A 22,772-nucleotide genomic window follows, 5' to 3' on the forward strand; every position below is an offset into this window, starting at 1 on the left:
TAGGGGGTGCAAATTACTTGCCTTGCCCCGGGTGCTGACAAGCCACGCTACGCCACTGCTAGGTTGGCACAGTGAGCAAGTACATAGATGGCCTTTGCTGCACCATACCAAATGTAAGAATTCACTGATAAATGCATCAGTGAGCCAGAACATAGATGCATTTATCAGTGAATTCTTACATTTGGTATCGACCAGCAAAGGCCCTTTGAATAGATAGGAAGAAACTGCGATGAAGTGTTTTGTGGGGACAAATCACAAAAGTCACAAAAGCGATTGTGCTGATTTTGGTAGTGGGCTGCATGGGCATGATATCTGCTGGAGGGGCAACCCCCCCAACCTAGACATAAATTCCTGCAACGTATCGCAAACCGCCCTGTGGTCCTCGAATGAAGGGCTGTGCATAAATTTAATAAATAGATAAACAAAACAAGATAATCGGTGTCGTTCTGCGCCCTGTTTGATGCCCGCCTTGTCTCCTTTGCAGTTCATTATCTCTGAGAGCGACACAGAGGAGTCTGCATGCCCGCTGGAGTGTCCTCACGAACGCGGGCGTCCGGTTTGCGCCTCCGACGGCAAGCTCTACAAGTCCCCGTGCGCCTTCCAGAAAGCTCGATGCCGCGAGCGTTCCCTCGAAGCCCTGCCTCGCTTCCGCTGCGGTGGGGCAGCCCACCGGGAACCCAACTGTAGGTAGAGAAGGTTTGGCAGCGTGGCCTAGTGGTGGGGGACTGGACAGAGGGAATCTCTTTTTCAATTTTTTTTTATGTTTAAATTTTTTAATTTTTACCAACAACCAAAACACAAACAGTGAAACCCCCCAGGCGACTGATAGATTGGGTATACATAATCAATAATAACATATTCAAATCAACCATATGTACAATTTTATATGCGTTAATACTCCTCCATCCCATAGCTGTCAACCGTCCCTTATTTGGTGGGAAAGTCCCTTACCCCAGCGCCGTGTCCCGCTGCTGTCCCTTATTGATGATGTCCCTTAAATTTCCCAGGTTTCAAAGGAAGCAGCTCTTCTCCCTCCCTCCCTGCCGACCAGGGAGGAGGGAGGCCCAACTGTGTTGCTTAGCTGCATTGCTCACCCAATAAGGAGTCTAAGAACGACTGGGGGGGTGGAGCTTGCATGCCTTGTGCCCATCAAATCGGCCGCGTTGCCTGGGGACTTTGCTCAGCGCTTCCCAGCGGAGAGGTGACGGTGGTTTTCCTTGCTGCATCCCCTTTTTTTTTAAAAAAAAATATTTTTTATTGCGTTTCTTTTCGTAGTTTTGTACATTCCAAATAGTACAGGAGGAACCAGATACAAGAAACAATTTTTTGATTTTTTTTTAACATAAAAAAGGAAAAAACCTTAATGAATTTGTAAATATATAAACATTCCACTTTCCGTAAATCCTCTTTTGACCTCCCCACACCTTCCAAATCTGCGTTCTTTGTAATAACAATTTCAGCAATTTGTTATCTTGTTTCAAACCTTGTTGCAACTTTCAGTTATTATGTCTCCGTATTCAATATGTTGTATCTCAATTATAATACCTGGGGACCTGCCCTTGCTCAGCGCTTTCCAGCGGAGAGGTGACGGTGGTTTTCCTTGCTGCATCCCCTTTGCCGGGTTGCTGCGCTGTGGGAACCACCGCTTGAGGCTTCGTTTGGCTGCTGGCTGGGCTTTCTGCCTTTGGCTCGGAGGGGCTCAGAAGTTGAACATACCTGTGCTGGGAAAATCCCTTATTTTGGCTGCTGATCCCTTATTTTCGAGGCTGCTGCTGGTCCCTTATTTTCAAATCTGTAAGTTGACAGCTATGCTCCATCCACAAGGTTTATTTAACTTTTAACATTTTAGTTGCCCCAAATTGTTCAAACCTACCCAAATAATTCAAAATCTTCTCAAACCAATCCTCCTCTTTCTCACTGACCTCAAACCCTTTTATTCTGTGTATCTTCACAGTTAGATATTCTAAAATTATAATATTATTCGGTTTTTTCCTCCATTGGTTCACCCCTAGCTCTTCTGCATTTTTCCAGTTTCTGTATTTTTCGCACTATAGGACGCACCAGACCATAGGAGGGGGAGAACGGGGGGCGGGGGAATTCTCCCCCTCTCTGCTCAGCGCCCCTTCAGCGAAGCAGTAGGAGAAACGGAGCCCCTTCCATTTCTCCTCCCGCTTCGCTGAAGGGGCGCTGCGCAGAGAGGGAAAACTGTGCAGCGCCTCTCCAGGGAAGCGAAGCCTGGAGAGCAAGAGGGATCGGTGTACACCGACCCCTCTCGCTCTCCAGGCTTCAGGCGGCTATCCGCAAGCCTTCGGAGTGCAGCGGGAACTCCTGCTGCGCTTCGAAGGCTTGCGGATAACTGCCTGAAGCCCCCGGAGCGCAGCAGGAGTTCCCTGTGCTCCGGGGGCTTCAGGCAGCTTCAGCGAAAGCAACGCAAAGCCTCTGGAGCGCGGGGGGGGGGGAGCTCTCTCTCTGCACTTTGGAGGCTTCGTGTTGCTATCGCTGAAGCCAAGGAGCCTGCATTCGCTCCGTAGGATGCACACACATTTCCCCTTCATTTTTTGAGGGGGGAAAGTGCGTCCTATAGAGTGAAAAATACGGTACTCGCTATAGCCTGTCTGGCTGCAGTTACCATCAATTTTACCCATTTACATTCCTCTTTAGTTTTTAACTCAGTGCTACTCAGACTAATAAGAACCATTAATTTAGATATTCCAACCAGTGCCGTGGTGAGAGAAGGGCTCTCTGTACATGCTCTGAGGTACTCTTGACGCCTCCAGCAGGCTTCATTTCTGATGCTGCGTCTTTCCTCCCACCCACTGTGCAGATACCAACCTCACTCGGTGCCAGGAGGACCGAGCGACCGCCCTCTCGCAGTCCCGGCGTCAGTCTCACGCAACCTACGTCCCGGAATGCAATGAAGATGGCTCCTTCTTGCAGGTAGGACCTCTATTGTTGTTGTTTAGTTGTTTAGTCGTGTCCGACTCTTCGTGACCCCCTGGACCAGAGCACGCCAGGCACTCCTGTTTTCCACTGCCTCCCGCAGTTTGGTCAAACTCATGCTGGTAGCTTCGAGAACACTGTCCCACCATCTCCTCCTCTGTCGTCCCCTTCTCCTTGTGCCCTCCATCTTTCCCAACATCAGGGTCTTTTCCAGGGAGTCTTCTCTTCTCATGAGGTGGCCAAAGTACTGGAGCCTCAGCTTCAGGATCTGTCCTTTCAGTGAGCACTCAGGGCTGATTTCCTTCAGAATGGATCGGTTTGATCTTCTTGCAGTCCATGGGACTCTCAAGAGTCTCCTCCAGCACCAGAATTCAAAAGCATCCATTCTTCGGCGATCAGCCTTCTTTATGGTCCAGCTTTCAACTCCATACATCACTACTGGGAAAACCATAGCTTTAACTATACGGACCTTTGTTGGCAAGGTGATGTCTCTGCTTTTTAAGATGCTGTCTAGGTTTGTCATTGCTTTTCTCCCAAGAAGCAGGCGTCTTTTAATTTCGTGGCTGCTGTCACCATCTGCAGTGATCGTGGAGCCCAAGAAAGTAAAATCTCTCACTGCCTCCATTTCTTCCCCTTCTATTTGCCAGGAGGTGATAGGCCCAGTGGCCTTAACCTCCTCTTCCTAGAGAAGAGGAGGTTAAGGCCTAGAGAAGAGGAGGTTAAGGGGTGATATGATAGCCATGTTCAAATATATAAAAGGATGTCACATAGAGGAGGGAGAAAGGTTGTTTTCTGCTGCTCCAGAGAAGCTGACACGGAGCAATGGATCCAAACTACAAGAAAGAAGATTCCACCTAAACATTAGGAAGAACTTCCTGACAGTAAGAGCTGTTCGACAGTGGAATTTGCTGCCAAGGAGTGTGGTGGAGTCGCCGTCTTTGGAGGTCTTTAAGCAGAGGCTTGACAACCATATGTCAGGAGTGCTCTGATGGTGTTTCCTGCTTGGCAGGGGGTTGGACTCGATGGCCCTTGTGGTCTATTCCAACTCTATGATTCTATGATTATCTTCATTTTTTTTTAAATTTTTTTTTTTGATGTTGAGCTTCAGACCATATTTTGCGCTCTCCTCTTTCACCCTCATTAAAAGGTTCTTTAATTCCTCCTCACTTTCTGCCATCAAGGTTGTGTCATCTGCATATCTGAGGTTGTTGATATTTCTTCCGGCAATCTTAATTCCAGCTTGGGATTCATCCAGCCCAGCCTTTCGCATGATCAATTCTGCATATAAGTTAAATAAGCAGGGAGACAATATACAGCCTTGTCGTACTCCTTTCCCAATTTTGAACCAATCAGTTGTTCCATATCATATCTACCAATAAAAAATAAAAAGTGTAAATTTCCTGAAATAAAAAAGTGGAATATCCTAGGGCAGAAATGACGTTCAAGGGGGATTTCCAAAATGTGATGCTTTGTCCTGGATCTTAGAAAGTCAATTGATAAATCGCTCAACAATTTTGGGGGTTTCCTTTTTAAAAAAAAAAACTCAACAATTTCGAGGTGTCCTGGTTTTTACTTTTTGAAATATGGCAACCCAACTATCCCCATGAGCTTTAAATGTTTTGAACAGGTGTGGAGAATCTCAAGCCTGGGTAGGGGCCAAATGTGGCCCCCAGCGCACTCTATCTGGCCCCCGGGAATCGCCCCTCACATGTGATTCTACAATTCAGCAAACAATAATTAAACAGAAATTTTGCTGTCTACGAATAAATTGTTAGTTAAATCATAATCCGTAAAAAAGAGAGCAAAATTACTGTTATGTACTGAAGTTCTCACCCTGGGTCAGCAGGGGGATACTGTAGATAGTTATGCAAATGAAGGATCGAAAGTGACGTTCAGTGATTGGATAGTTTTAGAAAGTTGCTACAGTAACGTTGTACTGGAGCTCTATATAAGCAGGCTGACTGAACCCCTCAGTTCAGTTCTGTTCTGGCCTTGGAATAAACAAGAGCTCTTTGAAGAATCGCTGTGACGTCTGATATGTTCACCCACAACTTAACAATTACAATATATAAAATACCACAGTACATAAAGGAAATATTGAACTGAGCAAGAAGGCCACATAACTTACAAAAGTATTCTTTGGGGGAAGCCAAGGCTGTTTAGCGTGGAATTGTAGTGTGGTCAATGTGTGGTGTGCATGCAGCCCCTGTACTTAGGGAACTCTGGGAATTGTAGTTCTCTGAGGGGAGGAGGGGCCTCCTCACAGCTCTCGGCACCATTAACAAACTACAGTTCCCAGGATTCTCTGGGAGGAAGCCATGACGGTTGAAAGTGGCATGATACTAGATGTGTCCTCCTGGCATGGACTCCATCTCTATTTTTAATATTATTATTATGCTATGTAAATTACATTTTTAATGTTGTACACCGCCCTGGGATCCGAGGATAAGGGGCAGTATATAAATTGAATAAACAAATAGATAAATAATGCACTTTTAAAGCTGCTTCAGGAAGTCTGTAGGTTCTGCTGTGGCAGGAAGGTAAACGGTGTATCCATGCACTCTGGTTTTCGTCATGGTGTCCCGTTGCACCAGAAGCTGTTTAGTCATGCTGGCCACACAACCCGGAAAGCTGTCTGCGGACAAACGCCAGCTCCCTTGGCCTGAAAGCGAGATGAGCACTGCAACCCCATAGTCGCCTTTGACTGGACTTAACCGTCCAGGGGTCCTTTACCTTTTTTTTACCTGCTGGAAACACACTCACCCCTTCCTTCTCCTCCTAGGTTCAGTGCCATAAACAGACTGGCTATTGCTGGTGCTCCACACCGGAAGGGAAGCCGATCAGTGGAACGTCAGTCCTCAACGAAACACCAAACTGTACAGGTATGATTCCCCACTTCTGGGTGCAGGAGACCCTGGGTTGCAACCCATAATAATAATAATAATAATAATTAATAATAATTTATTTATACCCTGCCCATCTGGCTGGGTTTCCCCAGCCACTCTGGGGGGCTTCCAACAAAATATTAAAATACTATAGTCCGTCAAACATTAAAAGCTTCCCTAAACAGGGCTGCCTTCAGACGTCTTCTAAAAGTCAGATAATTGTTTATTTTCTTGACATCTGGTGGGAGGGCATTCCACAGGGCGGGCGCCACCACCGAAAAGGCCCTCGGCCTCGTTCCCTGTAACCTCACTCCTTGCAGTGAGGGAACCGCAACTAATAATAATAACAATTGTTGTTGTTGTTTAGTCATTTAGTTGTGTCCGACTCTTCGTGACCCCCTGGACCAGAGCACGCCAGGCACTCCTGTCTTCCACTGCCTCCCGCAGTTTGGTCAAACTCATGCTGGTAGCTTCGAGAACACTATCCAACCATCTCGTCCTCTGTCATCCCCTTCTCCTTGTGCCCTTCATCTTTCCCAACATCAGGTCTTTTCCAGGGAGTCTTCTCTTCTCATGAGGTGGCCAAAGTCTTGGAGCCTCAGCTTCAGGAATAATAATAATAATAATAATAATAATAATAATAATAATAATAATAATTTATTTATTTATACCCTGCCCACCTGGCTGGGTTTCCCCAGCCACTCTGGGCAGCTCCCAACAGAATATTAAAACACGATAAAACATCAAACATTAAAAACTTCCCTAAAGAGGGCTGCCTTCAGATGTCTTCTAAAAGTCACATAGTTGTTTATTTCCTTGACATCTGGTGGGAGGGCGTTCCACAGGGCAGGCGTCACTACCGAGAAGGCCCTCTGCCTGGTTCCCCCGTAACCTCACCTCTCGCAATGAGGGAACTGCCAGAAGGCCCTCGGCGCTGGATCTCAGTGTCCGGGCAGAATGATGGGGGTGGAGACGCTCCTTCAGGTATACCTTTGAGGCCGTTTAGGGCTTTAAAGGTCAGCACCAACACTTTGAATTGTGCTCGGAAACGTACTGGGAGCCAATGTAGGTCTTTCAAGACTGGTGTTATGTGGTCTCGGCGTCCACTCCCAGTCACCAGTCTAGCTGCTGCATTCTGGATGAATTGCAGTTTCCGGGTCACCTTCAAAGGTAGCCCCACGGAGAACACATTGCAGTAGTCCAAGCGGGAGATAACCAGAGCATGCACGACTCTGGCAAGCCAGTCTGCGGGCAGGTATGGTCTCAGCCTGCGTACCAGATGGAGCTGATAAACAACTGCCCTGGACACAGAATGGACCTGCACCTCCATGGACAGCTGTGAGTCCAAAATGACTCCCAGGCTGCGCACCTGGTCCTTCAAGGGCACAGTTACCCCATTCAGGATCAGGGAGTTCTCCACACCCGCCCACCTCCTGTCCCCTAAAAACAATACTTCTGTCTTGTCAGGATTCAGCCTCAATCTGTTACTCACTACAACCCCCTCCTTCTTTGTCAGGTAGGAAACATGGGCATCCGCATAGATTTGTCCATAGTGGAAATAAATCACTGAAAATGGGGAGCTGGCTGGTTGCTAACAAAAACGTGAGAAGATTCGTGCCTGTATATTTTGCCTCATACTGTATCTCGCTTTCCACAAGTGCTAGAAACTTGTGTGATTTTTTTTCATGAAAGCTAGGAATCTGGGAGTTGCAGTTCATCTAGGGCAGGGGTAGGCAACCTAAGGCCTGTGGGCCCGATCCAGCCCAATCGCCTTCTAAATCCAGCCTGTAGACGGTCTGGGAATCAGTGTGTTTTTCCATGAGCAGAATGTGTGCTTTTATTTAAAATGCATCTCTGGGTTATTTGTGGGGCACAGGAATTCGTTCATTTTTGTTTGTTTCAAAATATAGTCCGGGCCCCCACATGGTCTGAGGGACGGTGGACCGGCCCATGGCTGGAAAAGATTGCTGACCCCTGATCTAGGTGGTGCATTTTTTTAACTCGCAGAAATCCAACTGGGGAAGCTTTTCCTGGCACAGATTCCCACTCACTCGGTTTCTGTGCAGCTGTTTTAAGCTGAAAGAATAGCGTCCGCCACCCAAAAACAGTAGGTGATCCATGTTATGTACTGAAGTTCTCACCCTGGGCCATCAGGGGGATACTGTAGATAGTTTTCACTCAGGTCCACATAAGCAAATAAGGAATTGAAAGTGGCGTTCAGTGATTGGCTAGTTACAGAAAGTTGTTACTGTTGCGTTGTAGTGGAGCTCTATATAAGCAGACTGACTGAGCCCTTCAGCTCAGTTCTGGTCTGGCCTGTGAATAAACAAGAGCTGTTTGAAGAATCACTGTGTCGTCTGATATGTTCACCCACAATTTAACAATCCAGATTAGAGCCGGGGGGACCTGAAACACAAAACAGGACCTATTGATGACTTATTTTTTAATTTTTTAAAACCCTGCCTATTTCTGTCCCCCTCTTTCTCTAGGGTCCTACACGGTGAGGACATCGTGGCCAGATCCCAACTCATCTCGGAAAGGTAAGGCTGCCCCCTTCTCCCCGATCCTCTCCCCCGATTGCACACCCCACACCTCGGCCGGAAAATTTCTACCTAAGGGGATAATGTTTTAAAATCCCGACCTACAGAGCTATGGGGTGGACTGTGGCTCGGGGAGGGGAGGGCTGTAGAAGGTCTGCTTCAGGTCCCGAGTTTGAATCCTGACATCTCCAGATAAGGCTGGTACAGAATCCTGCCCCTAACCCTGGAGAGCTATTGTCAGTTAGTGTAGGCAATCATCTGACTCAATAGAGGACAGTTTCCTATTTTCCTACTCCCTAATCTCCAACATAGGTTTTAGGGTCCCTTAAGGACGCGGGTGGCACGGTGGTCTAAACCACAGAGCCTTGGACTTGCAGATCAGAAGGTCGGCGGTTCGAATCCCCGCGATGGGGTGAGCTCCCGTTGCTCGGTCCCTGCTCCTGCCAACCTAGCAGTTCGAAAGCACACCAGTGCAAATAGATAAATAGGTACCACTCCAGCGGGAAGGTAAACGGCGTTTCCGTGCGCTGCTCTGGTTTGCCAGAAGCGGCTTAGTCATGCTGGCCACATGACCTGGAAGCCATACGCCGGCTCCCTCGGCCAATAAAGCGAGATGAGCGCCGCAACCCCAGAGTCGGCCATGACTGGATCTAATGGTCAGGGGTCCCTTTCCCTTTACCTTTAAGGAAGGAAGAGTAATCCCTCTGCAGGCAGGTGTGGATACTACACATCCACTTCTGTGACTACAGTTGCTCTCTGCCCCCACTGGCCCAAGAAGGGCAGGAGGTGGAGCCCGGACTCCTGGGTTCCACTCCCAGCCGTGGGAGAGGGGTGGGTTATATAGATGGACCCTGGAGTGACACTATTACTAAGAAGAGGACCAAGCCCGGTTGTCGCATTCCACTGCCCCTCGGCAGGCAGAAATCCAACAGGTTCAGCTCCCTGCATGTTTTGGATTTCCGCCTCGCCCGAGGCATGAATCCTTTGCCAAGTACCGTATTTTTTGCTATATAAGACTCACTTTTTCCCTCCCAAAAAGTAAGGGGAAATGTGTGTGCATCTTATGGAGCGAATACAGGCTGCGCAGCTATCCCAGAAGCCAGAACAGCAAGAGGGATTGCTGCTTTCACTGCGCAGCGATCCCTCTTGCTGTTCTGGCTTCTGGGATTCAGAAGATTATTTTTTCTTGTTTTCCTCCTCCAAAAACTAGGTGCGTCTTATGGTCTGGTGCGTCTTATAGAGTGAAAAATACGGTAATCACCTTAATAATAACCCCAGACTCCGACCCTCCTGTAGCTCTGAACTCCACCGCTCTTTGGACAGAGTAGATGACATTAAAACCTCTGTAATAGTTGCCTTCGAACTCTTTTCCTCCCTGAACGCAGAAGACGGCACCAAGCCCCGGCCCACCCAACCAAGCCCCTTCCCCCACAAGCAGGAAGGTAAGTGGCTCTCCTTTTGTGTAACCGCCCCATCATCTCTCAAAAATCCACTTCCCCGCTGCAGTGGTGAGCAGCGTGGCCTAGTGGTTGAACACTATGGCAAATGTGTTGAGTCCTTTGACCCTCCAGGTGTTGACGAACTACAATTCCCATCACCCCGGCCATTGGCCAGGTTTGCTGGGGCTGATGGGGGTTGTAGTGAACCTTGTAGGGTCAAAGGTTCCCCACATATGAAAGGCCTGTGATACGATGTGGTGGAATAGCTCAATTGGTTAGAGGGGTGTTGATGATAAAGTCAAGGCTGTAGGTCTTAGGGTCCCTTCCATTTCTAAGATTCTGTTATTGTTAGAACCCAAAATGGGGGAAGAGCTCCTTCTCCCTCATATACACAAAAGCCATACATTGAAAACACCAAGAAAAAAGCACACCAAAAACTCAGGCATTTAAAGCACTTGCCTGCTGCATTAACGGGGAATTCTGGGATCTGTAGTCCCCCCCCCCCCCCCGTGAATTGCACTTCCAAGAAATAAAGCCATGACTGTTAAAGTTGATGAATGTCAGGTCTGGATGTGACCTTGGAAGGAAAACAATAAGCATAAACCAGGGCTAGCCATAGTGGCGCCCCCTCCAGATGTTTTGAATGACAGCTCCCATTATCCCTGACCATGGAGTGGGGCTGATGGGAGTTATAGTCCACGGCGCCTGGTTGGCTTCATAAGGGACTTGCAATAACATTTTTTAAAAGTGTTCCTCTGTTAATTGGGAAGAACTTTCTACTCGATCAAACGCCTTTTATTCCTTCGCATCAACATTGCAGTCCTAAAAAATATAATATTGGTTGTACGAGCCTTTTTAAAACAACCAGTAAAAATATTAGGTTAGCGCCTGTGTTTGGGTAGTTAGATAGAAAAAGAGAAATGGCATTTAGAGGCTTATCCTTGCGGTGGGTGGCACTGTGGGTTAAACCACAGAGCCTAGGACTTGCTGATCAGAAGGTCGGTGGTTCGAATCTCCGCGACGGGGTGAGCTCCCGTTGCTCAGTCCCTGCTCCTGCCAACCTAGCAGTTCGAAAGCACGTCAAAGTGCAAGTAGATAAATAGGTACTGCTCCGGCGGGAAGGTAAACAGTGTTTCCATGTGCTGCTCTGGTTTGCCAGAAGCGGCTTAGTCATGCTGGCCACATGACCCGGAAGCTGAACACCGGCTCCCTCGGCCAATAAAGCGAGATGAGCGCCGCAACCCCAGAGTCAGCCACGACTGGACCTAATGGTCAGGGGTCCCTTTACCTTTACCTTACCTTGCGGTAGGAGGGGAGCAAAAGCATTGAGGCAAGTAATGCTTCTGAAGGCCAATTGTTAGAAATTGCAGTGGGGGATAGGCCTCTTGTGCTGAGGTGCTGCTGGAGGGTTTCAGGTCACAGCCCCCCCAAAAGCTGTTTTTGTTGGGGGGAAATAATGCCGCGAAATTGCCTGAGATCACGGCAACAAAAATGGCTGCCATTGTCTCCTTTTTGGGTGTCTCGTTTTTTTCTGGGAAACTTGTTAGCAATGTGAAGTGTATGGGAAGGGTGTCGAAACAGATGGGTGGTGTGGGAGAGGTTCCCCCCCCCCCATAACATCTACTCTCCTGTCGTCTGTGCCTCTGTATGTGTGTTTGTTTGTTTGTGTGTGTGTGTGTGTGTGTTTCTGTCTCCCCCCATCTAGAGGGCACCTCCTTGCCGTTCCTTATTCCCATCATCATTCCGGATTTCAAGCCCAGCCGCACAGTGAAACAGGCTCCAGGTGAGGACCCGTTGCTGTGATTTAATGGGTCAAATTTCAGGAGGGAAGTTCGCTGAACCTTATTATTATTATTATTATTATTATTATTATTATTATTATTATTAATTTTTATATTATTATTATTATTTATTATTATTTATAATCCTCCCATCTGGCTGGGTTTCCCCAGCCACTCTGGGCAGCTTCCAACAAAACACTAACAATACAATAACCTATTAAACATTAAAAGCTTCCCTAAACAGGGCTGCCTTCAGATGTCTTCTAAAAGTTTGGTAGTTGTTGTTCTCTTTGACATCTGGTGGGAGGGCGTTCCACAGGGCGGGTGCCACTACCGAGAAGGCCCTCTGTCTGGGTCCCTATAACTTGGCTTCTCGCAGCAAAGGAACCGCCAGAAGGCCCTCGGCGCTGGACCTCAGTGTCTGGGCAGAATGATGGGGGTGGAGATGCTTCTTCATATATACAGGGCCGAGGCCGTTTAGGGCTTTACAGGTCAGCACCAACACTTTCAATTGTGCTCGGAAACGTACTGGGAGCCAGTGTAGGTCTTTCAAGACCAGTGTTATGTGGTCTCAGCGGCCGCTCCCAGTCACCAGTCTAGCTGCCGCATTCTGGATTAGTTGTAGTTTCCGGGTCACCTCCAAAGGTAGCCTCACATAGAGCCTTGATTTTTAAGGCCCTAACGCTTATTGCCCTGCATACCTGAAGGAGCGTCTCCACCCCATCATTTAGGCTGGACACTGTGGTCCAGCTCTGAGGGCCTTCTAGCAGTTCCCTAGCTGCGAGAAGTTACAGGGAACCAGGCAGAGGGCCTTCTCGGTGGTGGCACCCACCCTGTGGAACGCCCTCCCACCAGATGTCAAAGAGAAAAATAACTACCAAATTTTGAGGGGGGGGGGGAAATGTTTTGGACTGACGCCAAAAAGAGTGCAGGGAAGGAGCATGTTGATTTCAATTGGCAGGGAGTTCCAGAGGTTAGATGCCGACACGCTAAACTTGTCTTCTTTCTTCCGATTGGTGGCTGCTTGCGCCACTCACCCCCGCAGAATACCCGCCTTCATGTGAGCAGGAGCGGCGAGAGGCTATTGATGAGGCCCGGCAGCACCAACAGGAGGGCACCTTCATCCCGGAGTGTGAGGGGGACGGCACCTATAAGGCCGTGCAGTGCCACCAGGCCACAGGGTATTGCTGGTGCGTGAGGGTGGACACTGGCCGACCTGTTCCAGGAACTTCAACAAGGTCAGTGTCGCCCGACTTGTGAAGTCCGGAATGAGGAGTCCTGGTTCAGTCGGTGGAGCATGAGATTCTTAATCTCAGGGTTGCGGGTTCGAATCCCACCTTGGGCAGAAGATTCCTGCACTTCAGGGGGTGGGATTAAAAGACCTTCTTTGCTGCTAAGTGGGTGACTCCCATCATCAACAAAGTAGCACCATGAAGACTATGTACAGTGGTACCTCAGGTTACGTACTTAATTCTTTCCGGATGTCCGTTCTTAACCTGAAACTGTTCTTAACCTGAAGCACCACTTTAGCTAATGGGGCCTCCTGCTGCCGCCATGCCACCGGAGCACGGTTTCTGTTCTCATCCTGAAGCAAAGTTCTTAACCTGAAGCACTTTTTCTGGGTTAGAGGAGTCTGTAACCTGAAGCGTATGTAACCCGAAGTACCACTGTACATTGAAAACACATCCTCCCACGCGAATCCTGGGAACTATAGATTACACACCTCAGAGCTACAATTCCCAGCACCCTTGACAAACTACAGCTCCCATGGTGTGTGTTTTTTTGGGGGGGGTGTTCTATGCTGACCACAGATGTAGCAGTGCCCTCTAGATGACCTGTTTATTGATCATTCAGCCTGTTTTGTTTGTTAGTTGTCTTCCCCACAATATTTCTGTTAAGTAGGAATTAGGCCTGGGCGATATATCAATATACAGTGGTACCTCGGGTTAAGTACTTAATTCGTTCGGGAGGTCCATTCTTAACCTGAAACTGTTCTTAACCTGAAGCACCACTTTAGCTAATGGGGCCTCCTGCTGGAGCCCAATTTCTGTTCTTCTCCTGAAGCAAAGTTCTTAACCTGAAGCACTATTTCTGGGTTACCCTAGTCTGTAACCTGAAGCACATGTAACCTAAAGTATATGTAACCTGAGGTACCACTGTACAGTGGTATCTTGGATTGCAAACGGAAACCGTTCCAGAAGTCCGTTCTGAAACCAAAGCGTTCTTAAACCAAGGCGTGCTTTCCCATAGCGGCGGGGGTCTCAATTTACACTCAACAGGAAGCAGAACATGTTCTGCTTCCAAGGCAAAGTTCACAAACCAAAACACCCACTTCCGGGTTTGCAGCGTTCTCAATCCAAGTTGTTCATAAGCTAAGCTGTTCTTAAACCAAAGTACCACTGTTTTGCCCAGGAGCGGTATGAGCAGCAGACTGCGATGTCGGTTTCACTCAGCGATATATCGCTGGTGAAACCTCCGCCGCTCCTGAGTCCCTTTGCTGGCAGCGTCCAGTGGGTGGACTCAGGAGCGATGGCGGTTTCACCAGCGATATATACGACGGGGAGGGAGAAACAAGCTGTATCGGCGAGGGGCCGATAGCTTGTTCCTCCCTCTGCATCTTGCCCGCTCACCTGTGATGTCGAAAAGCTGATGATCGCCCAGCCCTGGTAGGAATCGGTGCCTGAGCTTTCTTTTTTCCTCATCCTTCCCAGCCCCTTTTCCTTTTGTGCTGCGTCTCTCATATTGGAAGCTTGAGGACAGGGACAGTCGCTGAGTTTTGGGGCAGCTGCCTTTTCTGACTGAAGAGTGGGATTTTTAAAAAATAAATCTTATTGCCGTCATTGCTAGCATTCTTGTTGATGTTAGTATTCGCTCGGCGTCTCTCTTTCTCGCAGGAACTTCCCCCCGGACTGCGAGGCAGATGCGGCGGCCAAGAATGCAGAAATGAGCTCCCTATTCCGGGATCGGCTGCTACCAGGTGAGATTATGGCTTTGAATCTCTGCTTCTTCTTCTTCTTCTTCTTTTAAAATAAATATTTTATTAGTTTTTTAACATATAATTTTCAACAATTATTAAACATGCTTTTATATCTTATACGTTTTCTTGACTTCCATCAATCACATCTGAAAATTTTCCAAATCTCTTCACTTAATTTACATTTCTTACTTTCACCGTTACATTTAAATACCATAACTAATATCTCTCTTCTTCATCTTCTTTGCAATGTTTCATATATTTCTCCTTACAAAACTTACTGTAGTCCGACTAGCGTAATTTGTTGACTACAGTTGCTCTTCAAATAATTCGTATATTTCTTCCAATCTTCTGTAAATCTCTGGTCCCGCAGGTTTCGAATCCTTCCTGTCATTTTGTCCAATTCTGCGTAGTCTGTTAATTCTGTCTGCCATTCTTCTTTCATCGGTACAGTGGTACCTCGGGTTAGGTACTTAATTCGTTCCGGAGGTCCGTTCTTAACCTGAAACTGTTCTTAACCTGAAGCACCACTTTAGCTAATGGGGCCTCCTGCTGCTGCCATGCCGCCAGAGCACGATTCCTGTTCTCATCCTGAAGCAAAGTTCTTAACCCGAGGTAATATTTCTGGGTTAGTGGAGTCTGTAACCTGAAGCGTATGTAACCCGAGGTACCGCTGTATTTCTTCTTGCTTCCATTTCTGGGCCAGCAATCCTGAATCTCTGCTTCTTTTCAAACACTTTTTCACCAGGTGCCACTGAGCACAGACCATAGCTGTCAACTTTTCCCTTTTCTTGCGAGGAATCCTATTCGGAATAAGGGAATTTCCCTTAAAAAATGGGAAACGTTGACAGCTATGGCACAGACCCGTGAGAGTCTCGAGATGCAAACTGTTCCCTTTCTTCTTTCCTGCTAGGTTGTCCAGGCTCCAAGAAGGTAGAGTTCCTCTCCAATCTGATCAAAGCCTTGGCTTCGGACATGTTGCAGTCAAGGATGATGCCCGTTCCATACCGAAGGTAAATACTGCACTCTTTCTCTCTCTCTCTCTCTCTCTCTCTCTCTCTCTCTCTCTCTCTCTCTCTCTCTGAGGGGGCGCAGGGGAGAGAGTTGTTGCCAAACGTTTTAAGCAAGAGTTGAAATCTAATGGAGGATTCCATCGTTGAACCAGAAACAGGTTTGCTTGTGAGGTAATGGTCATGTTGTTGTTGTTTAGTCGTGTCCGACTCTTCGTGACCCCCTGGACCAGAGCACGCCAGGCACTCCTGTCTCCCACTGCCTCCCGCAGTTTGGTCAGACTCATTCTGGTAGCTTTGAGAACACTGTCCCACCATCTCGTCCTCTGTCGTCCCCTTCTCCTTGTGCCCTCCATCTTTCCCAACATCAGGGTCTTCTCCAGGGAGTCTTCCCTTCTCATGAGGTGGCCAAAGTCTTGGAGCCTCAGCTTCAGGATCTGTCCTTCCAGTGAGCACTCAGGGCTGATTTCCCTAAGAATGGATAGGTTTGATCTTCTTGCAGTCTATGGGACTCTCAAGAGTCTCCTCCAGCATCATAATTCAAAAGCATCAATTCTTCGGTTATCAGCCTTCTTCATGGTCCAGCTCTCACTTCCATACATCTCTACTGGGAAAACCATAGTTGCCACCTAAGAACCACCATTCGTTGTTGCCATCTGCTCTGTCTTGAGAAACAATGGAGTAAGCCTCGGGGGGTGAAATCAATTCTGGGAGGTTAGGTAGTTACAATGGAATGGTCTCTGTGGTGGGGCGCACATTTTTATTCTTATTTCTGTATGATTATTACTTTGTCCATGGGCTCTGGTCCATGGGGTCACGAAGAGTCGGGCACGACTAAACGACTAAACTGAAATACCAACATAAACAACAACAACATTACTTTGTCAAAATAAAAACAAACAAAAAAATACAAAAGGGGGGAAGAATACAAATAAAAATCCAGAGCGGAGTCCCTAAGACAGTTGGATGGTGCCTTGTATGACTCCTTCCGGCAATTCCTGCATCCCAGCTGGTGCCAAATGTCTTGCTCTGCTTTCCTTGGGACCACATCAGCGAGACTGGGAGGGGGGTCCTGTCGCCTGGGCAGCCCAGGACCTCTCGATCATGGGTAGGCAAACTAAGGCACGGGGGCCAGATCCGGCCCAATCGCCTTCTCAATTCGGCCCGTGGACAGTCCAGGAATCAGCGTGTTTTTACGTGAGTAGAATGTGTCCTTTTATTTAAAATGCATCTCTGGGTTATTTGTGGGGCGTAGGAATTCATTCATTCCCCCCAAAATAAAATATAGTCCGGGCCCCCACAAGGTCTGAAGGACAGTGGTCCGGCCCCCTGCTGAAAAAGTTCGCTGACCCCTGGTTTAGAGCATCCTTGGGGTCCCTTCCAACTCTAGAACTCTATGATTCTAGAATTTTTGCTAGATTCCAAGCCTGCGCTCTTGGAGTTTGGGGTGGCAGGCAACAATAACGGTAAAGGGCCCCCAGACCATTAGGTCCAGTCATTGGCCGACTCTGGGGTTGCGCCGCTCATCTCGCTTTATTGGTGAGGGAGCCGGCATACAGCTTCCGGGTCATGTGGCCAGCAGGACAAAGCCGCTTCTGGCGAACCAGAGCAGCGCATGGAAACGCCGTTTACCTTCCCGCCGGAGCGGTACCTATTCATCTACTTGCACTTTGATGTGCTTTCGAACTGCTAGGTTGGCAGGAGCAGGGACAGAGCAATGGGAGCTCACCCATTGGGATTCGAACCGCCGACCTTCTGATCAGCAAGTAATAGGCTCTGTGCTTTAACCCACAGCGCCACCCGCATCCCTTGGCAGGCAACAATACTTTAAAAGACATTTCTCATTTTCAAGAAATGCACCAAAGACATTTCTCTTTTTAAGGAATGTCCTGGGCCGCCCCACACTAGGTTTCCCTGATCCAGCAAGGCTCTCCTGACCCCCTCTGCTCCCCACCCGCAGGTTTTCGGACAGCCTGTCGGGGCCCAGCCTGGAGGAGCGTGCGGTGCGCTGGCAGTTTGTCCGCCTGGACAAGGACTTCAGCAACAGCATCAGCGAGCGGGAGCTGCGGCCCCTCAAGCTCTACATGAAGAGGAACACCCGGCCCAAGCGCTGTGTCCGCAAGTTCCTGGACTACTGCGACCTGGATGAGAACAAGCTCATCTCCTTGCATGAGCTCAAAGGCTGCCTGGGGCTGAGTTAGCCCGACACATGTGGTGCGTATCCTCCTGTGACCCTCGCTCACCTGTTGGTAACTCCACAATATTATTATTATTATTATTATTATTATTATTATTATTATTATTATTATTATTATCTCCAGTGGGTGCAGAATGCTGCAGCGAGGCTCCGTACGAGGTCCTTGCCGTGGGATCACATTCACCCAGTGCTTTACCAACTGCACTGGCTCCCGGTGGAGTGCAGGGTCAGGTTTAAGGTGCTGGTTTTGACCTTTAAAGCCCTATGCGGCCTAGGCCGCTCGTACCTACAGGACCGCCTCTCCTGGTATGCCCCGCAGAGGACCTTAAGGTCCACAAATGACAACATTTTGGAGGTCCCAGGTCGCAAGGTGGCTAGACTGGTCTCAACTACGGCCAGGGCCTTTTCAGCGCTGGCCCCGACGTGGTGGAACGCTCTGTCACAAGAGACTAGGGCCCTGCGGGACTTGACATCTTTCCGCAGGGCCTGCAAGACAGAGCTGTTCCGCCTGGCCTTTGGTTTGGACTCAGTCTGACCCTTATGTTTCTCTCCCCTTACGGTTTTGATCTATGGGCTCCTTTTAAAATGAGGCTGCATTTTAAATTGCATTTAAATTGAGTCCTGTGAAACTTCTCGCTTGCTCAGCCAGCTCCCTTTTTTTCTGCCTCCAAATTGGTCACCTGGCTTTCCTTAATCCAGAATGTGGCAGCTAGACTGGTGTATGGGAGTGGCTGCCGAGACCATACAACACCGGTCTTGAAAGACCTACACTGGCACCCAGTACGTAGACAACTGGTGGGAGGGCGTTCCACCAGGTTGGTGCCACTTCTGAGAAGGCCCTCTGCCTGGTTCCCTGTACTCTCACTTCTCGAAGTGAGGGAACTGCCAGAAGTCCAGCACAGCGTCCAGCCTAAATGATGGGGTGGAGACGCTCCTTCAGGTATACAGGGCAGTAGGCGTTTAGGGCTTTAAAGATCAAGGCTCTATGTGGGGCTACCTTTGAAGGTGACCCAGAAACTACCACTAATCCAGAATGCGGCAACTAGACTGGTGACTGGGAGCGGCTGCCGAGACCACATAACACCGGTCTTGAAAGACCTACACTGGCTCCCAGTATGTTTCTGAGCACAATTCAAAGTGTTGGGGCTGACCTTTAAAGCCCTAAACGGCCTCGGTCCAGTATATCTAAAGCACCGTCTCCACCCCCATCGTTCACTGAGGTCCAGCTCCGAGGGCCTTCTGACAGTTCCCTCACTGCGAGAAGCCAAGTTGCAGGGAACCAGGCAGAGGGCCTTCTCGGTGGTGGCACCTGCCCTGCGGAACGCCCTCCCTTCAGATGTAAAAGAGAAAAATAACTACAGTGGTACCTCAAGTTACATACACTTCAGGTTACAGACTCCGCTAACCCAGAAATAGTGCTTCAGGTTAAGAACTTTGCTTCAGGATAAGAACAGAAATCGTGCTCCGGTGGCGCAGCTGCAGCAGGAGGCCCCATTAGCTAAAGTGGTGCTTCAGGTTAAGAACAGTTTCAGATTAAGAACAGACCTCTGGAACGAATTAAGTACTTAACCCGAGGTACCACTGTACCAAACTTTTAGAAGACATCTGAAGGCAGCCCTGTTTAGGGAAGCTTTTAACGTTTAATAGATTATTGTATTTTAATATTTTGTTGGAAGCCGCCTAGCGTGGCTGGGGAAACCCAGCCAGATGGGCGGGGTATAAATAATAAATTATTATTATTATTATTATTATTATTATTATTATTATTATTATTATTATTCCTTGCCCATCTCCTTGGCCTCTGGCCTCTAAAGCAGCAGCACCAGCAGCAGCCTTGCCAGCCTCTGAGATTTGCCAGGGCTTGGAACAAACTGTTCCTCTCTCAAAGCCTCACCACCGCCCCCCAACCACCCTTCCCCACCCACCCCACTCATATAACTTAAATCCAGCTCCTGCCTCTCCCTCTACCAGCTTCCATCGCAGACAAAGGGGGACTCTGTGCAATACCTTCTGGCGGATTAAGCGTGGATTAGCTGCGCGGAACACAGTTGCCTGCAAAATGCTTACAGCCTCAACTCTTCTCAGAGCAGAAAGTTGGGGGGGGGGGTTTGATTAGGTTAACTTGAAACGCTTTACGCACCTCCCAAAACAGGGCAAATTGATTTCTTGTTCCTTGCAACTGCGTGTGGGAGATTCGAAACCCTAATTAAAGTCTAAAATGCTTTGGGTTTCTTTCCCCCCCCCTGTTCACACAATGCAAGTGATGGAATTTTATTTTAAATAATTTATTTACAAGACAGTCCACAACAACTCATTCGTACAAACAAACCCACCGCCGTTGCCAATTTAATTATCAAAATTAAACTACTATCCCCTTACACAAAGAAAACATAATATAAAAAGACTTTATCCTGTAAATGGCCTCCTTATTTACTTCTTGCATACTGTTTTTTTATATGTGATTATTACAGTTTTTCCTAATTCTGACTTAAAAAACCGCAAAGTCTCCTGCAGAAATTAATCGAAACAAGTCCAGGTGTATATTTTAGGGCAGTGTTTGGTAAAGTATTCTCTGCATTTTCCCCATTCTTTTTAAAATCCTTGTCTGGGTTGTCCCTAATTGTCTCTGTTTATCTGGCCAATTCAGTATAATTAATAATAATAATAATTATTATTATTATTATTATTTATTATTTATACCCCGCCCATCTGGCTGGGCTTCCCCAGGCACTCTGGGCGGCTTCCAAAAAAATATTAAAATACTGTAATACATCAAACATTAAAAACTTCCCTAAACAGGGCTGCCTTCAAAAGTCTGGTAGTTGTTCTCTTTGACATCTGGTGGGAGGGCATTCCACAGGGCGGGTGCCACTACCGAGAAGGCCCTCTCTGCCTGGTTCCCTGTACCCTCACTTCTCGCAATGAGGGAACCACCAGAAGGCCCTCGGCGCTGGACCTCAGTGTCCGGGCTGAACGATAGGGGTGGAGACGCTCCTTCAGGCATACTGGACCGAGGCCATTTAGGGCTTTAAAGTTTTGAAGTTCATCATATACTATATCCCAGAAGCTTTTGATTTTTTTACAGGTCCACCAGATATGTATAAGTGACAAAATTTTAATTTTGCCTTTCTTCACTTGCTTAATTCTCCCAGAGCTTCTCCCTGCCTTTCAGGTTGGTTTTTCCTCTTCCCCAATTTAATTCATTGCCTCTAGCACAAGCTCCCGGAAACTACCTGCAGGAGCAAAGAATTACAGTCTGAAAAACTTTCCGTTCGCATTCAGGTTATCTTTCTAGGGTGGGGATGTGAAATTAAGGATGAGTCAGTTTCTGAAGGCAGGGTACGCATCCCATGGCCTCCTCTGCAAAAGACTCAGCTGCTATTTTATAACAGATTAAGCACAGGGTATGTTCACATTAGGGATGTGGGTAGCGCTGTGGGTTAAACCACAGAGCCTAGGGCTTGCCGATCAGAAGGTTGGCGGTTCGAATCCCCGTGACGGGGTGAGCTCTCGTTGCTCGGTCCCTGCTCCTGCCAACCTAGCAGTTCAAAAGCACCCCAAAAAGTGCAAGTAGATAAATAGGTACCGCTCCGGCGGGAAGGTAAACGGCATTTCCGTGCGCTGCTCTGGTTCGCCAGAAGTGGTTTAGTCATGCTGGCCACATGACCCGGAAGCTGTACGCCGGCTCCCTCGGCCAATGAAGCGAGATGAGTGCTGCATCCCCAGAGTTGGCCACGACTGGACAGGGATCCGCCGGAGCGGTACCTATTTATCTACTTGCACTTTGACGTGCTTTCGAACTGCTAGGTTGGCAGGAGCTGGGACCGAGCAACGGGAGCTCACCCCATTGCGGGGATTTGAACCGCCGACCTTCATATCGGGAAGTCCTAGGCTCTGTGGTTTAACGCACAGCGCCACCCGCGTTCCTTCAGTAGCTTAGGACCTCATCAAATCTAAATCCGGCCCTGGAGATATGTGACCCCGGCTCTCCCGTGAAGCTCACCTTTGCTGAATCTCATCCCAGCCGAACTCACAGGACTATGCACTGCTAATCTTCAAAAAGCTTACCTATGTTGATCATTTGCATCCTGAAATAAAAAGCCACGTGTGCAAAATCTCTCTTTCTACTCGCCTAGATGTGATTCTTAGTCGCCGCAGGTGACCAGGCTGGTGGTGGGTTGTGAGCCTCCGCCGAACTTAATTTCTCTCCCTCTTTCTCTCTCCATAGACTTCCCCCTGACAAAGAATGGCGCTTTCCCCCTCCAGAAGCCCAGGGGGCGCTCTCTCATTCTCTGAGCACTGCATTCCCGCCTCTGGTTGCAGATTCTTTGCACTTTAAAGAGACGGACTGGACTTTCTGCCCAGAAGGTTGACGATGGTTCCGGGAAGTGGAGATAAACGTGGAAAGGGGTGGGAAAAACGTGGCTGTCAGTCCATTTTCTGTGTTTTCCTTTTTATTTTATTTTTTTGCTTTTTAAAAAAAGAAACGTAGATAACAACAGACCTGCAGAAACCATCTACTTTAGTAGATTTTTTTATATATGTATAAAAAATAAGTAATAATAATCTTTGCTTTATTTTTGCAACGTAATTTTTAAGAGAGAGAGAAAAAGTGAATGTAAGGGGACTTCCATGTTTGTTAGAGGGTGTTTCAAAAGGCTGCGCTCCTTTTCAGTTGTGTAAAAAAATCAGCTGGGTTTTAAAACGAATTGTAGTCTGTTTATTTGCGTCAATAAATTATGGATATACAAGGGCGGTTTCTTTCATATTTCTGGGTTCCTTTACGTGGAATTAATATCGGGGGCACTACTTGAATATTGAAAAATTGTACTTATCTGCTTGTTGTTGTTTAGTCGTGTCCGACTCTTCGTGACCCCCTGGACCAGAGCATGCCAGGCACTCCTGTCTTCCACTGCCTCCCGCAGTTTGGTCAAACTCATGCTGGTAGCTTCGAGAACACTGTCCAACCATCTCGTCCTCTGTCGTCCCCTTCTCCTTGTGCCCTC

General features: G+C 48.0%; 1 protein-coding gene across 1 annotated transcript; it reads left to right on the plus strand.

The window, feature by feature from the left end:
- Positions 1-445: 445 nt before the first annotated feature.
- On the plus strand, positions 446-22,517 carry LOC114603231 (SPARC-related modular calcium-binding protein 1-like). Its single transcript, XM_028742078.2, has 11 exons — positions 446-683; positions 2,825-2,937; positions 5,723-5,822; positions 8,315-8,365; positions 9,751-9,807; positions 11,510-11,587; positions 12,631-12,823; positions 14,480-14,562; positions 15,473-15,572; positions 17,530-17,783; positions 21,995-22,517. Exons 1-10 carry the CDS (start codon positions 461-463, stop codon positions 17,768-17,770), a joined length of 1,239 nt encoding a protein of 412 aa, XP_028597911.2. The 5' UTR covers positions 446-460; the 3' UTR covers positions 17,771-17,783; positions 21,995-22,517.
- Positions 22,518-22,772: the final 255 nt, after the last annotated feature.

Source organism: Podarcis muralis, chromosome 7 (genome assembly GCF_964188315.1).
Source record: "Podarcis muralis chromosome 7, rPodMur119.hap1.1, whole genome shotgun sequence".
Taxonomy (NCBI): domain Eukaryota; kingdom Metazoa; phylum Chordata; class Lepidosauria; order Squamata; family Lacertidae; genus Podarcis; species Podarcis muralis.

Coding starts and splice junctions, on each gene's coding strand:
- LOC114603231 (XM_028742078.2), top strand. CDS start 461: ATGCCCGCCTTGTCTCCTTTGCAGTTCATTATCTCTGAGAGCGACACA. Junction 684..2,824: donor AGCCCACCGGGAACCCAACT/GTAGGTAGAGAA, acceptor CCCACTGTGCAG/ATACCAACCTCACTCGGTGC. Junction 8,366..9,750: donor TCCCAACTCATCTCGGAAAG/GTAAGGCTGCCC, acceptor CCCTGAACGCAG/AAGACGGCACCAAGCCCCGG.